Source organism: Stegostoma tigrinum, chromosome 1, assembly GCF_030684315.1.
Source record: "Stegostoma tigrinum isolate sSteTig4 chromosome 1, sSteTig4.hap1, whole genome shotgun sequence".
In the NCBI taxonomy this organism is placed as follows: Eukaryota; Metazoa; Chordata; class Chondrichthyes; order Orectolobiformes; family Stegostomatidae; genus Stegostoma; species Stegostoma tigrinum.
In genome coordinates this window covers 184,114,685-184,134,122 of record NC_081354.1, presented here as the reverse complement: position 1 = coordinate 184,134,122, position 19,438 = coordinate 184,114,685, and the positions used below count along the sequence as shown (strand labels likewise).

General features: G+C 48.6%; 1 protein-coding gene across 2 annotated transcripts in view; it reads left to right on the top strand.

The window, feature by feature from the left end:
• The window catches only part of si:dkey-183c6.8 (protein O-GlcNAcase), a 68,010-nt gene extending 49,424 nt beyond the window's left edge, over positions 1 to 18,586 (top strand). For both annotated transcript variants that reach the window (XM_048535189.2, XM_048535209.2), the window contains 5 exons: positions 4,356 to 4,460; positions 5,315 to 5,406; positions 8,728 to 8,920; positions 14,708 to 14,867; positions 16,965 to 18,586. In XM_048535189.2, coding sequence (XP_048391146.1) covers positions 4,356 to 4,460; positions 5,315 to 5,406; positions 8,728 to 8,920; positions 14,708 to 14,867; positions 16,965 to 17,101 — 687 coding nt within the window. In that variant the 3' untranslated portion in view covers positions 17,102 to 18,586. The remainder of the gene's footprint in view (positions 1 to 4,355; positions 4,461 to 5,314; positions 5,407 to 8,727; positions 8,921 to 14,707; positions 14,868 to 16,964) is intronic.
• Positions 18,587 to 19,438: the final 852 nt, after the last annotated feature.

Here is a 19,438-nt window from a genome sequence, read left to right as displayed (position 1 = left end):
GAAATGTATCCCAGGTAGCTGTGGGAGTCGGTGGGCTTGAAATGGACATCGGTTTGTAGGTGACAAAGTGTGGGGCTGGGTGAACACAGCAGGCCAAGCAGCATCTTAGGAGCATAAAAGCTGAGGTTTTGGGCCTAGACCTTCATCACCCAGCCCCACACTTTGTTATCTTGGATTCTCCAGCATCTGCAGTTCTCAGTATCTCTGATTGGTTTCTGGGTGGTTGCCTGAGATGGAGACAGAGAGGGCCAGGCAGGTGAGGGATATGCTGGAGATGGTCCAGGTGAACTTCAGGCCACGGCCTCCCCCTCCTCCAGAACTTCCAATTCCCTGGCCCCCAACACCTCATTTTCACCATGGACGTCCAGTCCCTATACACTTGCATTGCCCATGCAGATGGCCTAAAGACCCTCAGCTTCTTCCTGTCCGGCAAACCCGACCAGTCCCCCTCCACCGACACACTCATCTGCCTAGCCAAACTCATCCTTACCCTCAACAACTTCTCTTTCGATTCCTCCCACTTCCTACAAAGGGGATGGCCATGGACACCCGCATGGGCCCAAGCTATGCCTGCCTCTTTGTAGGTTACGTGGAACAGTCCCTCTTCCGCACCTACACAGGCCCCAAACCCCACGTCTTCCTCCGTTACATTGATGACTGTATCGGCGCCGCCTCATGCTCCCAGGTGGAGCTCAAACAGTTCATCCACTTCACCAACACTTTCCACCCCAACCTCAAGTTCACCTGGACCATCTCCAACACATGTCTCCCCTTCCTGGACCTTTCTGTTTCCACACTCCCCTCCAACCCCACCATACCCGGCACCTTCCCCTGCAACCGCAGGAAGTGCGACACTTGCCCCCACACCTCCTCCTGCACCCCCATCCCAGGCCCCAAGGTGACTTTCCATATTAAGCAGAGGTTCACCTGCACATCTGCCAATGTGGTATACTGCATTCACTGTACCTGGTGCGGCTTCCTCTACATTGGGGAAACCAAGCGGAGGCTTGGGGACCGCTTTGCAGAACACCTACGCTCAGTTCGCAACAAACAACTGCACCTCCCAGTCGCAAACCATTTCCACTCCCCCTCCCATTCCTCAGACGACATGTCCATCATGGGCCTCCTGCAGTGCCACAATGATGCCACCCGAAGGTTGCAGGAACAGCAACTCATATTCCGCTTGGGAACTCTGCAGCCCAATGGTATCAATGTGGACTTCACCAGTTTCAAAATCTCCCCTCCCCCACTGCATCCCAAAGCCAGCCCAGCTTGTCCCTGCCTCCCTAACCTGTTCTTCCTCTCACCTATCCCCTCCTCCCACCTCAAGCCGCACCTCCATTTCCTACTTGCTAACCTCATCTCACCCCCTTGACCTGTCTGTACTCCCTGGACTGACCTATCCCCTCCCTACCTCCCCACCTATACACACACCTACTAGCTCCATCCTCGCCTCTTTAATTTGTCTGTGCCCTCTCCACTTATCTTCTCCTCTATCCACCTTCGATCCGCCTCCCCGTCTCTCCCTATTTATTTCAGAACCCTCTCCCCATCCCCTTATTCTGATGAGAGGTCAAGGCCCGAAATATCAGCTTTTGTGCTCCTGAGATGCTGCTTGGCCTGCTGTGTTCATCCAGCTCCACACTTTGTTATCTTAGGCTGAAAATGGTGTGTTTTTTCATGCTGTGGATAGAGATGGAGGTGGGAAGCTTGGGCTGGACCCTGGGAATGCTCAGAGCAAACAATGAAAGGGGGTGCTAATGGTGGTAAAGGAGCGACAGGGATGTGAAAAGGGTGTAAATGATAAGAGTGACTAGGGGAACAAAAGGGTCAGTTCTGCTGAGAGCAAAACCAACAAAATATAAACAAATCACATCAGGATTGGGGTAGGCCTTTCATTTGGAATGTTGGATACAGATGATACTCTGAATTTTTTTTTTCTTGATTCATTCATGGGATGATGGTGTTGCTGGCTAGAGCAGCGTTTATTGCACAGAGGGCAGTTAAGAGTTAACCACGTTGCTGTGAGTCTGGAATCCCATGTCGGCCAAACATTCCCTAAAAAGCATGAGTGAACCAGATGAATTTTTACCCCCACCTCCCTCTGACAGTTGATGGTGGATTAATGGTCATCATTAGATTTTTAATCGCAGACATTTATTGAATTCAAATTCCACCACTTGCCGTGGTGGGAGTCCCCAGGACATTATCTGGGTCTCTGCATTAACAGTCTAGTGATATCACCACCTCCCCGGGTACCGCTTCTTCTGTTACAATTCTCAGAAAAATAGAGAAGTAAAAAAGTCTGGCATTGCAGATTCAGAAATAAATTATAAAATGGAGAAGAAAAGGTTCAGAGCAATGGTCTTCTGACCAAGACCATGTTTGCACCTCGCCTCCAGGCTGTACCGCGCCTTAACTCCAAACTGTGCCTTGTGTCAGTCAGGGCTCAGTGTTGGAACACTGCTCTAATTTCACATTAGACCCAATCCCCAGGCTTTTGCCCACAATGCTGTGCATGTTTTCTCTTTGGAGAATTCTCGAATACCTCTTCTGAAATCATCCTGCACACACTCTGGCAGCATAGGCTGAACCGTTGCTGCAGCAAAAAGCTTTCTCTCTGGGGGCCCTGGTTCTCCAGTGAGCTCGAGCTCAGGATGCGGAACTGTGCCATGTGGAATTAAACAGCTCATTTTAACCCAGTGACTGCTCTACATTATAAAGGCGTAGAGATAAACGGCCCAGCCAGTGAAATCCACATCCTGTGTATTTTTATATAAAAAAAACACAGCAAGCCATATGATACTGTGGGGGCAATGTTCCTTCTGCCCATCTCTGCTGGAAGTGACTTGTTTGTTGCATTGAACAGACCCTTTAATGTGGAGATAATGGGAACTGCAGATGCTGGAGAATCCAAGATAACAAAGTGTGGAGCTGGATGAACACAGCAGGCCAAGCAGCAACTTAGGAGCACAAAAGCTGACGTTTCGGGCCTAGACCCTTCATTAGAAAAAGGGTCTAGACCCGAAATGTCAGTTTTTGTGCTCCTAAGATGCTGCTTGGCCTGCTGTTCATCCAGCTCCACACTTTGTTACCTTTAAGGTAGAGGTAGTAAGAGCTTGGAGTGGATTTGAAACCAGTTTAAAATCTCCCCACCCCCAGCCTCATCCCATGACGACGCCCCCCCACCTCATCCCCGGCTCCTTGACCTAGCACAACCTGTCCATCTTCTCTCCCACCTATCCGCTCCTCCCACCTCAGTGACCAATCGCCACCACTCCCTACCCGCACTCACCTATCACCATCCCACTTGCCTTCCCCAGCCCCACCCCTCATCTCTCCATGTATTTCTGAGCTCCCTTTCCCCTTCCCATTTCTGAAGACAGGTCTCGACCCAAAACTTTTCCTGTTCCTCTGATGCTGCCAGGCCTGCTGTGCATCAGAGATAATGGGAACTGCAGATGCTGGAGAATCCGAGATAACAAAGTGTGGAGCTGGATGAACACAGCAGACCAAGCAGCATCTCAGGAGCACAAAAGCTGACGTTTCGGGCCTAGAACCTTCATCTCCAGCTGCGTGGACACTTTAAGGTAATTCCCTGCGATCGTGAATGGAATACTGGCCGTGCCTAGCCGTCCCTACTGTTCCAAGTTGTTGCGTGGTCTGTAATGTCACCTTGACCAGGAAGCAGCAAACTCCCTGAAATCCTGCATCAGTGCGAGGGTTGTGTGAGGAAAAGAGGCAAGTAGTTAGGGTCAGGAATGCACTGCTTGGAAATGTCGTGGAAGCACTAGATGGTTTGTTTTGGATGGAAATGGTGAGCTGGGATATTGGGGAAAGAACTGTGGATTGTCACTAGGTGATAGAGCCAAACCAGGTAATGTACCCAGTGAGGGATCATGGGCTGGATGGCCTAATTCTGCACCATAATAATTCTGTGATCCACTCAGGAAGGTAGTAAGCATTTCATGCATTCTGGTGGTCAGTTAAGGAGGGGCAATGAATGCTGGTCTAGCTTGCGGTGCTCATACCCCATGAACATAAACAAAATTCACCCAAAAGTCCACATCTGTCAGTAGATGGCAAGAAGGTGGGAAGTGCTTGTCTGTTTCCCATTTCTTACTCAAGAGTTGTGCAGGTCTTGATTTCCAGCTGGGGCTGCCAATGGCTCAGCAGGGTAGTTTTTGCAGTTAGCAATCAGAGGGCTGTGGGTTCAAGCCCCATTGCTGAATCTTTTGGGTGTAAAGCTTGTCGTGAAGGTGCTATGTCAGCCAGAATCATATTGAATGGCTGGAAGGGCTGAATGGCCTCCCTTCTCCCCCTGTGTTCTGAGTGCATTTTGCTCTCGTTTGCAGATGATGTTGCCAGTGACCAGCAGCAATGACCTCTTTAACCAGCCTCCTCCACTCTTCCCCACTCTGAAGACTTACACCATACAGCCTTTCCTCCAGGAGAATAAGGTAGGTACATCAGCTCAGAATCTGGGATTGTGGGACTGAATGTCAAGAAGTTGTGCCCTCACTCCCTGAGAGAGAACTTCAGTAAGGATCAGCTGAAAATTTTGTGCTTCGCTGACTGTTTGATGGGGACAGTGTGGAGGGAGCTTTACTCTGTATCGAATTCCATGCTGTCCTGGGAGTTTTTGTTGGGGGTTCAGTGTAGAGAGAGCTTTACTCTGTATCTAACCCTGTGCTGTCCCTGTCCTGGGAGTGTTTGGTGGGGACAGTGTAGAGAGAGCTTTACTCTGTGTTTACCCCTGTGCTATCCCTGTCCCGGGAGTGTTTGATGGGCACAGGGTGGAGGGAGCTTTACTCTGTATCTGACTCTGTGCTCTCTCTGTCCTGGAAGTGTTTCATGGGACAGTGTAAAGGGAGCTTTACTCTGTATCTGACCCTGTGCTATCCCTGTCCTGGGAGTGTTTCATAGGGACAGTGTAGAGGGAGCTTTACTCTGTATCTAACCCCGTGCTGTCCCTGCGCTGGGAGTGTTTGATGGGACATGCTCCCTAAACCTGCCCTCTTGACCAGTCTTGAGTTCCCTCGTGGCTGTGTGCTTTCTGCTACCTGGATCCAAAGGTCTTGAATTCCCTTTTTATATCTGTGTGCCTCATGATTGCTCTCTCTCTCTCTCTCTCTCTCCGCTGTCAAGATGCTCTAAACTGTGCTCTGTCTTCATGTGGCCCAGTGTGAACTCTGGCCAAGAGGTTGCTGTGAAGAGCGTTTGTGATGTTTCACTCTGTCAGCAGCACGGTTGAAATGTGTGTTGTCAGTGAGGATGGGTAGTGTAAAAGTTTGATTCTGTCTTCCCATTACAGAAAGCTTTGTACGCCATGTGCAGAGAGCTCCACAGTGCCAAGTTCCAGGAGAAGGATCAAGCTAATGTTTACCCTGATCTTATTGGAGACAGGTGAGGCTATGGCTTTCCTGCAGTCATTCCTGATTTACATAAAATCTACTGCCTTCTTAAAATAAAAAGTTTCTAATCCTCAGGAGTTTATTATCCAAATGCAGTCTGTGATGAACATTGGTCGTCAGGACAAAATTCCAAATAATGTGGGATTTGAAGTGGAATTGTGTCCCGTTTGAAGAATCTTGGGTATAGGGGTCATCAATCCCAACGATGTCCACCTTCTGTGTCCTCTTCATAGTAAGTTTTGTGAAGGGGAGGTCGTGCCTCACAAACCTTATTGAGTTCTTAGAGGGTTAGATAGGGTGGATAGGGAGAGCCTTTTTCCTCGGATGGTGACGGCGAGCACGAGGGGGCATAGCTTTAAATTGAGGGGTGAAAGATATAGGACAGATGTCAAAGGTAGTTTCTTTACTCAGAGAGTAATAAGGGAATGGAACGCTTTGCCTGCAATGGTAGTAGATTCACCAACTTTAGGTATATTTACCAAACAGGTAGATGAGAGTAAACCGGTTGATGTGGTGTATATGGATTTCAGCAAGGCGTTCGATAAGGTTCCCCACAATAGGCTATTGTACAAAATGCGGAGGAATGGAATTGTGGGAGATATTGCAGTTTGGATCGGAAATTGGCTTGCTGAAAGAAGACAGAGGGTGGTAATAGGTGGGAAATGTTCATCCTGGAGACCAGTTACTAGTGGTGTACCGCAAGGGTCGGTGTTGGGTCCACTGCTGTTTGTCATTTTTATAAATGACCTGGATGAGGGTGTAGAAGGATGGGTTAGTAAATTTGCAGACGACGCTAAGGTTGGTGGAGTTGTGGATAGTGACGAAGGATGCTGTAGGTTGCAGAGAGACATAGATAAGCTGCAGAGCTGGGCTGAGAGGTGGCAAATGGAGTTTAATGCAGACAAGTGTGAGGTGATGCACTTTGGTAGGAGTAACCGGAAGGCAAAGTACAGGGCTAATGGTAAGATTCTTAGCAGTGTAGATGAGCAGAGAGATCTCGGTGTCCATGTACACAGATCCTTGAAAGTTGCCACCCAGGTTGACAGGGCTGTTAAGAAGGCATACAGTGTTTTAGCTTTTATTAATAGAGGGATCGAGTTCCGGAACCAAGAGGTTATGGTGAAGCTGTACAAAACTCTGGTGCGGACGCACTTGGAGTATTGCTTACAGTTCTGGTCACCGCATTATAAGAAGGATGTGGAAGCTTGGGAAAGGGTGCAGAGGAGATTTCCTAGGATGTTGCCTGGTATGGAGGGAAGGTCTTACAAGGAAAGGCTGAGGGACTTGTGGCTGTTTTCTTTAGAGAGAAGAAGGTTGAGAGGTGACTTAATTGAAACATATAAAATAATCACAGGGTTAGATAGGGTGGATAGGGAGAGCCTTTTTCCTCGGATGGTGACGGCGAGCACGAGGGGGCATAGCTTTAAATTGAGGGGTGAAAGATATAGGACAGATGTCAAAGGTAGTTTCTTTACTCAGAGAGTAATAAGGGAATGGAACGCTTTGCCTGCAATGGTAGTAGATTCACCAACTTTAGGTATATTTAAGTCATCATTGGATAAGCATATGGACGTACATGGAATAGTGTAGGTTAGATGGGCTTGAGATCGGTATGACTGGTTGGCACATTGAGGGCCGAAGGGCCTGTACTGTGCTGTAATGTTCTATGTTCTATGTTAAGTGGTCAATTAGCAGGCTGCCTCTGGGAGCTCCAGCCAGTCAGGATAATGGGCAGGATCAGCTGGCAGAAAGGCGTGTGTTCCACTGCCCGCCCACCCCCACAACACCCCTGATGTTATGGAAAGCCATAACCTAATGGGAGAAGGGAGAAGGTGGGGATGGGGGCGGTAGAGGTGGTGCTGCTGCTCTAGGTGGAAGGCCATAGGGGCACCACGAGAAGGAACCTCTCCCCCGACGATGCCGTGTCATTTTTAAAGTTCTGTGGCCGGGAATGGAAAGGATGGTGTTGGCCCCCAGCTGTGGTCCTCTGACAGAGGGATCTCAGATGGAGGAGGCAAGACCCTCATGGTATTATTGCTTGACTGTTAATCCAGAGATCCAGGTAATGTTCCGGGGACCTGGGTTCGAATCCTGCCATAGCAGATGGTGGAATTTGAATTCAAGGAAAAAAAAAATCTGGAATTAAGAGTCTAATGATGGCTATCAGTTGATTGTTGGGAAAATCCCATCTTGTTCACTAATGTCCTTTAGGGAAGAAAACTGCCATCCTTACCTGGTCTGCCCTACAAGTGACTCCAGACCCACAGAAATGTGGTTGATTCTAAACTGCCGTCCGGGCAATTGGGGATGGGCAGTAAATGCTGCCTGGCCGGCGATGCCCTCATCCTGTGAATAAATAAAGAAAACAGTTCTCTGAGGGTGGGTGTAAGATATATAGGAGGCCTCCCTGGACCCCGAGTCAGCTACTGGGAGTCTTCCTCCAGACACTAGTCCACTTTCAGCCTCATTAGAGCGGGTACTGCTCACAGGCAGCAGGTCCTACTCAGAATCACCAATCTGTGCCAAAGGGCTCTAAATTGATAAGTAGCAACCCACCACTACCAGCTGGTCAGTCCCTGTATCGGACAAGATTGCTCCCAATTCTCAAACTCGGCTCCAAAATCATTCATACTACAGCGAGACGATTCCTCTCCGGTAAATGCCATTCACTCTATGCTGTTACAAGTAATGTTGAAACTCCTGCCTTTCCAATCTCTCCACGTAACTCTCATCTCCTGTGTTCCCTGCACCGATAAAGTGCAGTGTGTGTCCACCATTACAGTGTGGAAACACGGACCGTTTGGTCCAACAAATCTGCACCGACCCTCTGAGAAGCACCCCACCTAGGCTATCCCCCCACCCTATCCCTGTGACCCTGTGTGGCTAACCCACCCAGCCTGTACACTCATGGATGCTTTCCCATGGCTGATCTACCTAGCCTCATTGTCTTTGGACTGTGAGAGGAAACGGGAACACCCGGAGGAATTGAACCTAGATCCCCGGTGCTGTGGGGCAGCAGGTGCTAACCACTGGGCCACCACGTGCAGGCTTCTTGAGTTTAACAGAGGAGTCAGGGACAAGAGCACCCTGCTGTAGTCTCCAGGACACAATTTCAACCAGCCTTGCCAACTGGTCAGTGCACTGTTACTTTTGCAGTATAAATTGTTGTTCCCTTTGAAATGTGCCAATGAGTGCAAAATATAAAGTTTTGACGCATCTCTTTTTTTTATTTGAAACATTCCTGATCCTGGAAGACCATATTGACAGTTTTTGAAAGGCTTTAATTTGTTTGGATCTGGTCGCTCACCTTTAGGTTCCTGGGCCATTTCCTGGCTTTGTCTCCCGACTATTGCTTTGTGCTGGAGGACGAGGACGGGGTCTGTGGCTGTGTGTCGGGAGCCCTGGAGGTCCGCTCGTTCCTGAAGGGGTGTGAGGCAGCTTGGTTTCCTGCCATGCAGGAGAAATACTCCAAACCTACGGCCCTCCATAACCTCACTCCAACACAGGTGAGCGCTCGAAGGTTTCTGAGAGACGGAGCAAAGTGGAAAATGTTTGGTGGTGGAATCTTAGGAGTTGGGGTAGGCCCTTTGGCCCTCAGGCCTGCTTGGCCTCAAACTCACTTTCCCATCTCCCCTCCTCTCGACCCTTAACCTCTCTTTCAGTGAAAGATCTATCGAGCTCAGCCTTAAAAATGTTTAATGGCCCAGCCTCCAATTCTCACTGGAGAAAGGAATTCTACAAATCAACAACCCGCAGGAGATGAAATCCTGCGCGAGACCTCTTGCTATGTCCCGCACCAGAGATCAGTGTGCCCTCCTTTTTCTGAGGAAGGATGCTCTTGCTCTCGAGGGAGGGCAACAAAGGTTTACCGGGCTGATTCCGGGGATGGCGGGACTGACGTTGGAAGAGAGATTGACTAGGTTGGGATTGTTTTCGCTGGAGTTCAGACAAATGAGTCAGGGGGTAGGGAATCTCATGGAGACTTGCAAAATTATAACAGAACTGGACAGGGTAGATACAATGGCCTAGTGGTATTATCACTGCACTGTTACTCCAGCGACCCAGATAATGTCCTGGGGACCTTGGTTCAAATCCTGCCATGGCAGATGGTGGAATTTGAATTCAATAAAGTATCTGGAATTAAGAATCTAATGATCACCGTGAATTGATTGTTGATTGTTGGGGTTGGGGGGAGAAAATAAAACCATTGGGTTCACTAATGACCTTTAGGGAAGGAAACTGCCATCCTTACCTGGTCTAGGCCTGCATGTGACTCCGGACCCACAGCAATGTGATTGACTCTCAACTGTTCTCTGGGCAATTAGGGATGGGCCATAAATGCTGCCTGGCCAGCGATGCCCTCATCCCATGAATGAATAAAGGATGCCGGGAGGATGTTCCCGACAGTGGGTGTGCCCAGAACCATGGGTCACAATATGAAGATTCGGGGTAGACCATTTAGGACAGAGATGAGGAGACATTTCTTCACCCAGAGAGGAGTGAGCCTGTGGGATCCATTACCACAGGAAGTAGTTGATGCCAAAACATTGAATGCATTCAAGAGGTGACTAGATATAGCACTTGGGGCGAATGCGATGAAAGGTTATGGGGAGAAAGCAGGATGAGGCTATTGGGTTGGATGATGAGCCATACCTGTGATGAATGACGGATGAAGCTCAAAGGGCTGAATGTTCTCCTCCTGCTATGTTTCTATGAATAAAGTGCAGCATGTAGGACTGGAGGTAATAAGCTAGCATGAATTGACAATCAGTTAACAAAAAGGAAACAGGAGGAGTAGATGGGTCTTTTTGTGACTGGCAGGCAGTCATTAGTGGGACCCCTGCTATGCACAATGTATAGCAACGATTTGGATGAGGGAATGAAGCATAATATTTCCAAGTTTGCTGATGGGATAAAACGGAATGGCAATGTGGCTGGTGAGGAGGTCTTTAAGAGCTGGTTGAAACAAGTTGGATGAGGTGGGCAAAGACATGGCGCATTTAGTATAACATGGATAAATATGAAGTGATCCACATTGGTAGGAAATAGAATAGCAGTTTTATATTTAAATGGTGGTAGATTGGGAAAGGTTGATGTACACTGGAACTTGGGTTTTCTTATGAACTAGTCTCTGAGAGCCAGCACTTAGGTTAATAGCACGATGAGCTTTATTGTGAGAGGATTTGAGTATCTATCTTAGTGTCATAGGCAATTTACAACCACCTTATGTTCAATCCCTTTATCTAAACCATTAATATAAATTGGAAATAGTTAAGGCCACAGCATAACAGACGTGGGCCAAAAAAATAACATATTTATCTGTTACAGAGATAGTAGGAACTGCAGATGCTGGAGAATCTGTGATAACAAAAAGCAGGAAAGCTGATGTTTTGGAAATGAAGGGTCCCGACCTGAAAGATCAGCCTTCCTGCTCCTCTGATGCTGCCTGGCCTGCTGTGTTCCTCCAGCTCCACATTGTGTTATCTCAGGCTCCAGCATCAGCAGTTCCTCCTATCTCTATGAAGTGTCAGCGGCTGGGCAGCATTTCTGAACTCCCCTCTGGGCAGTCAACAACATCGCTGTGGGTCTGGAGTCACATGGATACCAGACCAGGTACGGATGGCAGTTTCCTTCCCTAAAGGGCATCAATGAACCAGATGAGATTTTCCTGACATTTGACAAATGGTCATCACTAGATGCTTAATTCCAGATATTTATTGAATTCAAATTCCACCATCTGCCATGGCAGGATTTGAACGCAGGTACCCAGAACATTATCTGGGTCTCTGGATTAACAGTCCAGTGATAATACCACTAGGCCATCGCCTCCTATAGATGTCCCTCAACTGACATGAAGAATGCAGGACAAGCTGGAGAAACTCAGCAGGTCTGTAGAGAGAACATAGGAACCAGGAGCAGGGGTAGGCCATCTGTCCGCTTGAGCCTGCTCAGCCATAAATAAGATCATGACTGATCTTTTCATGGATTCAGCTCCACTCACCCGCCCACTCACCGTAACCCTTACTTCCTCTACTGTTCAAAAAATTATCTATCTTTGCTTTAAAAACATTCAGTGACTAGTTTACTGGGCAGAGAATTCCTCAAAAGAAGTTGCTCCCCAACTCACTCTTAAATCTGCTCCCCACTGTTTTGAGGCAATGCCCCCTTGTTATAGTTTCACCAGCCAGTGAAAACAACCTACCTGCTTCTATTTCATCAATTCCCTTCATAATCTTATATGTTTCTATAAGATCCCCCTCATTCTTCTAAAATCCAATGAGTATAACCCCAGCCTACTTAGTCTCTCCTCATAAGCCAACCCTCTCATTTCTGGAATCAACTAGGTGAATCTCCTCTGCGCCCCTTCCCATGCCAGGATATTCGCTCTCACCTAAGGAGACCAAGATTGCATGTGGTACTCAAGGTGTGTTCTCATCAGCACCCGAGAGAGCTGTAACATAACCTTGAAAACAAAGTGTGAAGCTGGATGAATACACCAGGCCAAGCAGCATCTCAGGAGCACAAAAGCTGACGTTTCGGGCCTAGACCCTTCATCGGAGAGGGGGATGGGGAACTGAAATAAATAGAGAGAGAGGGGGAGGTGGACTGAAGATGGAGAGAAAAGAAGATAGGTGGAGAGGAGAGTATAGGTGGGGAGGTAGGGAGGGGATAGGTCAGTCCAGGGAGAATGGACAGGTTAAGGAGGAGGGATGAGGTGGTAGGTAGGAATTGGAGGTGCAGCTTGAGGTGGGAGGAAGGGATGGGTGAGAGGAAGAACAGGTTAGGGAAGCGGAGACAGGCTGGGCTGGTTTTAGGATGCAGTGGGGGGAGGGGAAGGGCTGGGCGCATTTTGGCATGCAGTGGGGGAAGGGGAGATTTTGATGCTGGTGAAGTCCACACTGATACCATTGGTCTGCAGGGTTCCCAAGCGGAATATGAGTTGCTGTTCCTGCAACCTTCAGGTGGCATCATTGTGGCACTGCAGGAGACCCATGATGGACAGGTCATCTGAGGAACGGGAGGGGGAGTTAAAATGGTTTGTGACTGGGAGGTGCAGTTGTTTGTTGCGAACCGAGCGGAAGTGTTCTGCAAAGTGGTCCCCAAGCCTCTGCTTGGTTTCCCCAATGTAGAAGAAGCCACACCGGGTGCAATGGATACAATATACCACATTGGCAGATGTGCAGGTGAACATCTGCTTGATTTGGAAGGTCATCTTGGGGCCTGGGATAGGGGTGAGGGAGGAGGTGTGGGGGCAAGTGTAGCACTTCCTGCGGTTGCAGGAGAAGGTGCCAGGTGTGGTGGGGTTGGAGGGCAGTGTGGAGCGGACAAGGGATTCGCGGAGAGAGTGATCTCTCCGGAAGGCAGACAAGGGTGGGGATGGAAAAATGTCTTGTGTGGTGGGGTCGGATTGTAGATGGTGGAAGTGTCGGAGGATGATGGGTTGTATCCGGAGGTTGGTGGGGTGGTATGTGAGGGCGAGGTGGATCCTCTTGGGGCGGTTGTGGTGGGGGCGGGGTGTGAGGGATGTGTTGTGGGAAATGCAGGAGACGCGGTCAAGGGCGTTCTCGACCACTGCGGGGGGAAAGTTGCAGTCCTTGAAGAACTGGGACATCTGGGATGTGTGGGAGTGGAATGCCTCATCCTGGGAGCAGATGCGGCGGAGGCGGAGGAATTGGGAATAGGGGATGGAATTTTTGCAGGAGAGTGGGTGGGAGGAGGTGTATTCTAGGTAGCTGTGGGAGTCGGTGGGCTTGAAATGGACATCAGTAACTAGCTGGTTACCTGAGATGGAGACTGAGAGGTCCAGGAAGGTGAGGGATGTGTTAGAGATGGCCCAGGTGAACTTGAGGTTGGGGTGAAAGGTGTTGGTGTAATGGATGAACTGTTTGAGCTCCTCTGGGGACCAAGAGGCGACACCGATACAGTCATCAATGTAACGGAGGAAGAGGTGGGGTTTGGGACCTGTGTAGGTGCGGAAGAGGGACTGTTCCACGTAACCTACAAAGAGGCAGGCATAGCTGGGGCCCATGCGGGTACCCATGGCCACCCCCTTTGTCTGTAGTAAGCCGCACCTCCATTTCCTACCTACTACCTCATCCTGCCTCCTTGACCTGTCCGTCTTCCCTGGACTGACCTATCCCCTCCCTACCTCCTCACCTATACTCTCCTCTCTACCTATCTTCTTTTCTCTCCATCTTCGGTCCGCCTCCCCCTCTCTCCCTATTTATTCCAGTTCCCTCTCCCCATCCCCCTCTCTGATGAAGGGTCTAGGCCCGAAATGTCAGCTTTTGTGCTCCTGAGATGCTGCTTGGCCTGCTGTGATCATCCAGCTTCACACTTTGTTATCTTGGACTCTCCAGCATCTGCAGTTCCCATTATCACTGTAACGTAACTTTCCTGATTTTAAACTCCAGCCCTCTGGCAATGAAGTACAAAATTCCATTTACCTTCTTCATTACCTGCTGCACCTGCAAACCAACCTTCTGGGATTCATGCACAAGGACACCCAGATCCCTCTGCACAGCAGCATGCTGCAATATTTCACCATTGAAATCATAGTCCTTTTTACTTTATTCGGACCAAAATGGATGGCCTCATATTTATGAACATTGTACTCCATCTGCCAGACCTTTGCCCACTCAAACTATCTATATCCCTCAGCAGACTTCCTGTGTCCTCTGCACACTTTGCTCTACCACTCACCTTAGTGTCTTCCGCAAACTTTGACACACAACACATGGCCCCCAACTCCAAATCATCTGTGTAAATTGTAAACAATTGCGTCCCCAACACTGATGCCTAAGGCACACAAGCATTTGCTCATCGTCGACCAGAAAGTTGCTCATTTATCCCCACTGCCGCTTGCATCTATGAAGGAAGAAGATCAGAGTTAACATTTCGGATCTGGTGACCCTTCCTCAGAACTGACTTCTTCAGTCCTGCTGAGTTTCTCCAACCCCTTCTCATTTCAGATTTCCAGTATCTACAGTCTTTTAATATCAATTAAACTAATTGCCTAGTCATTGTCACGTTGCTGATTGTGGGTATTACAGTTTAGAAAGGCTGCAAAGTTGATGGTTGATGGTACAGTTTTCCCTCAAGCTTGCAGTGGATTGTCAGCCCGGCTGATATGCACCCAGGCCTCAGGGTAGGGATTTGAGCTACCAACAGTGTGACCCAGACAGAAAGGTGCTGATTGTGGAGCTTCGAAGGTACTTCACTCCTATGAATACTACAGCTTACATGTTGAGAGACAACTGCTCCCAAATGTCACTTTCTTCTTTTGTTTTCAGGAGATGATCATGTTCTTCCACAACAAAAATCCCAGTTTCCCAGATTCCTTACTCTATCACTTCCCATCACTTCTCCAGTTGAATGCTCCTCCTCACATGCTGGATTCTAGTGAAGCCCGGAATTTGGTGATCTGTCTCATGTCTGCGCTGAAAGCTAATGGTGGGTGATCTCAATAAGTGTCAGTAAGTACGGCAGCTATTTGAGAATGACTGTTGGGGCTAACCACTCCGCTCTACCCAACTGATCCAATCACACAAACCTGGCCCATGGTTTCCCTACAACCATACAGTTCTTCCTCCTGCATCCCATCCAACTTCTCATATCCCGCTGACCCTTCACCCTGCATTGCTTTGATCCTTCACCTGGGTCCCCTGCACCCTACGCCACGTAACATTTCCATCCTGTATCCATCTTGGATTCCTTTCAGATACACTCTTATCGTACCCCATGGATAGTCCTCACCCTGCTCCCTAAATGCTGTTCCTCCATCATTCTGGTCCTGGTCCCGGTACCATTCCCAGCGCTGTTCCCCCCCCCGTCTCGTTCCCGTCCTGCTCCCTGAACGTTCCAAATTCTGTTGCTGTGGAAACACTTCCGGTTGTCTCTTTGCCGTCCGTACTGGGTTCGAATTCTACACTCCACTCCTGCTCTGTTTATGGACTTGGTTTGTTGATAACTGCGCATCTGTTTAATCTCCTGACTGAGAGTCAAAATCTTTCAATATGAATGAAACCTGTAGGCCCCATGAGCAAAGTGCCAATTGCCTGAGAGTGTGCTGTTTTATTAAAAGATCGCACTGTTGACAGTGCAGCACTCCTCTGGTGTCCCCAGGTGAAACAGAAGCACTGACTGTGATGTTCCAGAAGGTTATTAAGTGTGGACAATGTCTTGAAAGCTTTAACAGTGTAAGGTGCTGTACAGGTGCAATAAACTCACTGCGACACCTCTAATGGGTGACAAGGATTTAAGCAGAAGTTTGATTTTCATCCAGTGAAGAAAAGCTGCAGGAGATAAGGTGATTATAGAGTGAGGGAAAGAGCGATGGTGCAGTGGGACTAATTGCTCAGCCCTTTCAGGGTGTTAGCACAAGCCTGGTGGGCCAAATGGCCTCCTGTGCTGTTAAATTCTAAATTATAATGCACAGAAAGAAAGGTTTTATCTAACAGTACCACACTCTCTCAGGAAAAGTGCAAATGTATTTAAAAAATACTGTTCTTAGGATGGCAGCATAGCTGGTTAGGTCAGAATTTACTTTAATCCGTACAGTGGGTATCAGGCCCTTCGGCCCAACAAGTCCATGCTGGCCCTCAGAGCATCTTTTGTAACCCAGCCAATCTACACATCCCTGAACACTACTGTCAATTTTGCACAGCCAATCCACTCAGCCTGCTCACCTTGGGAGGAAACCAGAGCACCTGGAGGAAACTCATGCAAACATGGAGGGGGTGGGGAAATGTGGAAACTCCACACAGTCACCTGAGGCTGGAATTGAACCCAGGACCCTGGCGCTGTGAGGCAGGAGTGCTAGCTACTCTGCCACTCCTTTGTTACCTATGTCTAATTATTGCTGCTAAAGGTGATGTGAATTACCTTTTTGGGTATAGGGACACTCGCAGTGCTACTCAGGAGGCAGCCCCAGGATCTTGAAGCATTAATGTTGGTGGTACAAAGTTCATTTTCTGTGTGTGACTAACCGTTCTTTCTCTCTCACTGTCTCTTTCTGGCCCTTTCTCTCTTTCCCTTCATTGACTTCTGATCTCTCAAATTTTTGTTCTGTCTCTTCTGCTAATTCTCACTCTCTTGTTCTGTCTTATCTATTTTGTGTCTCCATCATCTCCCCCCACCAAACACTCTCTCTTTCTCTCTCTCTCTTCCCCCTTCCACCCCATCTCTCTTTTTCTCTCTGTTGGTCTCCCATTCCGTCCGTCTCTCACTCTCTCTCTTTCTCTCTCTCTTTCTCTCTCTCTCTCTCTCTCCCCTCCACCCTATCTCTCTTTCTCTCTCTCTGTCTGTCTCTGCCTCTCTCTCTCTCCCCCCTGCCCCATCTCTCTCTTTTCTCTCTTTCTGCCTGTCTGTCTCTCTCTCTCTTTCTCTGCCCACCATCTCCCTTTCTCTGCCTGTCTGTCTCTGTCTCCCCTGCACCCCATCTCTCTCTGTCCCCCCACCTCCCTCCCTCTCTCTGTCTCTCACCCCCTCCCTTCCTCCCTCTCCCTGTCTCTGTCTCTCCTTCCCTATCTCTGTCCCCATTTTCTTTAGGTTCCCAGGGTGTATTCTGTGAACTGAAGGCGAGTGACAAGGAGCAGTTGGAACTTCATGTCAGCCTGGGTTTCCTGGAATTGCCTGGAGCTGAGGCTTCTGCACCAGGAGCTGTGATCTTTGGGAGGTTCCTGTAGACCTCACCTGTTTACAGTGGCATTAGTGGGGCTGACCAGAATGCGGTCCCCTAGTTGAGTTTGCACATTGAATGGTCACAGTGATGAGGTGGAGGCTGTGTGTATTTCTCTGCAGGCTGTGCTCGGTTGGACTGTAACATTTACTGAAGTAGCTTCCCCTCGCTGTGTCTGGAAGTTAACCCCGTGACTCACTGACAGCTGGTTGGATTTAGAAACCTTCATGGATTAAGGGGGTCAGTGCCCTGAATCCCAGGGCTAATGTGCAAACAATGTAATGATGTCTTGCCTTAGCAAGGAGCAGAATCGGATGTGATCTAGACTGATAGGACCACCCACCCCACACGTACACACACACGCACACACACGCATACACATGTACAAACACAAACACACACACAAACACAAACACAAACACACACATGCGTGCATACACACACTCACACAAGCACACACACATGCTCACCCAGACACAAGTGCGCGCACACATACACAAACACACACATGCACTCACACAGACACACACTCACACAGACACACACTCACACAGGTGCACATGTGCATAAACACACACATGCGTGCACACACACACTCACACAAGCACACACATGCTCACACAGACACACACACACACACACACACACACACACACACACACACACACACACACACACACACACACACACACACACACACACACACAGAGACACCCACACACACGCACAGCCCCCCATCCACTTTTGGAAATATATGAACTCCTGAGTGCTGATCTGAGGAGAACTAAGCCCCAGTGTTTGTCTTGTGCATCCCTACCCCAGTTACTGGATTCAGCCTTGGATTGCACTACACTGTGCCTGGTTTGCAGTTGGAGACATCAGAGACACTTGCTGGCTGCAAGCGGACAGTTAGTATCTACATGAAAGGGGAAGACGAGGAGACCATTCAGCCCCTTGAGCCGGTTCTTCCCTCCTAACAGATTATGGCTAATCTGTGTCTTAACTCTCATCTATTCCCCATTACACCCTTACCTTATTCCACCGGTGTAAAGGTTGAAATTTTCCATTGACGTTGTTTTCAGTTGCAGGGACCTGGCTTTGGCTGGCTGGGTCTTGTCCATATTGCCCACCCCTGGCTGCCCTGGCAGTGGTAATGGTGTGCTTCCTTCTTGAGGTGCTACAGTCTTGGTGATGTAGGGTGCACCCACAGTGCGGAAGGAGCCCTCCGTGGACAGAGAGAGAGAGAGATAGAGAGAGAATAATGACAGGGAGAGAGAGAGAGAGATAGAGAGAGAGTAATGACAGGGAGAGAGAGAGAGAGAGAGAGAATAATGACAGGGAGAGAGAGAGAGAGATAGAGAGAGAGTAATGACAGGGAGAGAGAGAGAGAGATAGAGAGAGAATAATGACAGGGAGAGAGAGAGAGAGATAGAGAGAGAATAATGACAGGGAGAGAGAGAGAGAGAGAGAATAATGACCAGGGAGAGATAGAGAGAGAATAATGACAGGGAGAGAGAGAGAGAGATAGAGAGAGAGTAATGACAGGGAGAGAGAGAGAGATAGAGAGAGAATAATGACAGGGAGAGAGAGAGAGATAGAGAGAGAATAATGACAGGGAGAGAGAGAGAGAGATAGAGAGAGAGTAATGACAGGGAGAGAGAGAGAGAGATAGAGAGGGAATAATGACCAGGGAGAGAGAGAGAGAGATAGAGAATAATGACCAGGGAGAGAGAGAGAGAGAGAGATAGAGAATAATGACAGGGAGAGATAGAGAGAGAGTAATGACAGGGAGAGATAGAGAGAGAATAATGACAGGGAGAGAGAGAGAGAGACAGAGAATAATGACAGAGATAGAGAGTATTGAGAGAGAGAATTGACTGAGAGAGAGCATTGTCTGTGGGGGAGACAGAGAGAGAGAGAGTATGGACTGAGAGAGAGTATTGACAGAGAGACAGAGATTTGACTGAGAGAGAGAGTATTGACAGAGAGAGTATTGACTGAGAGAGAGAGAGAGATAGTATTGACTGAGAGAGAGCATTGACAGAGAGAGAGAGAGTATTGACTAAGAGAGAGTATTGACTGAGAGAGAGAGTATTGACTGAGAGAGGGAGAGACATTATTGACAGGGAGAGAGAGTATTGACAGAGAGAGGGAGAGAGAGTATTGACAGAGAGAGGGAGAGAGAGTTTTGACTGAGAGAGAGGGATAGTATTGACAGAGAGAGACAGTACTGACAGAGACAGTGAGAGAGAGAGTATTGACAGAGACAGTGAGAGAGAGTATTGACAGAGAGATAGAGAATTGACGGAGACAGAATTGACTGAGAGAGAGAGAGTATTGACTG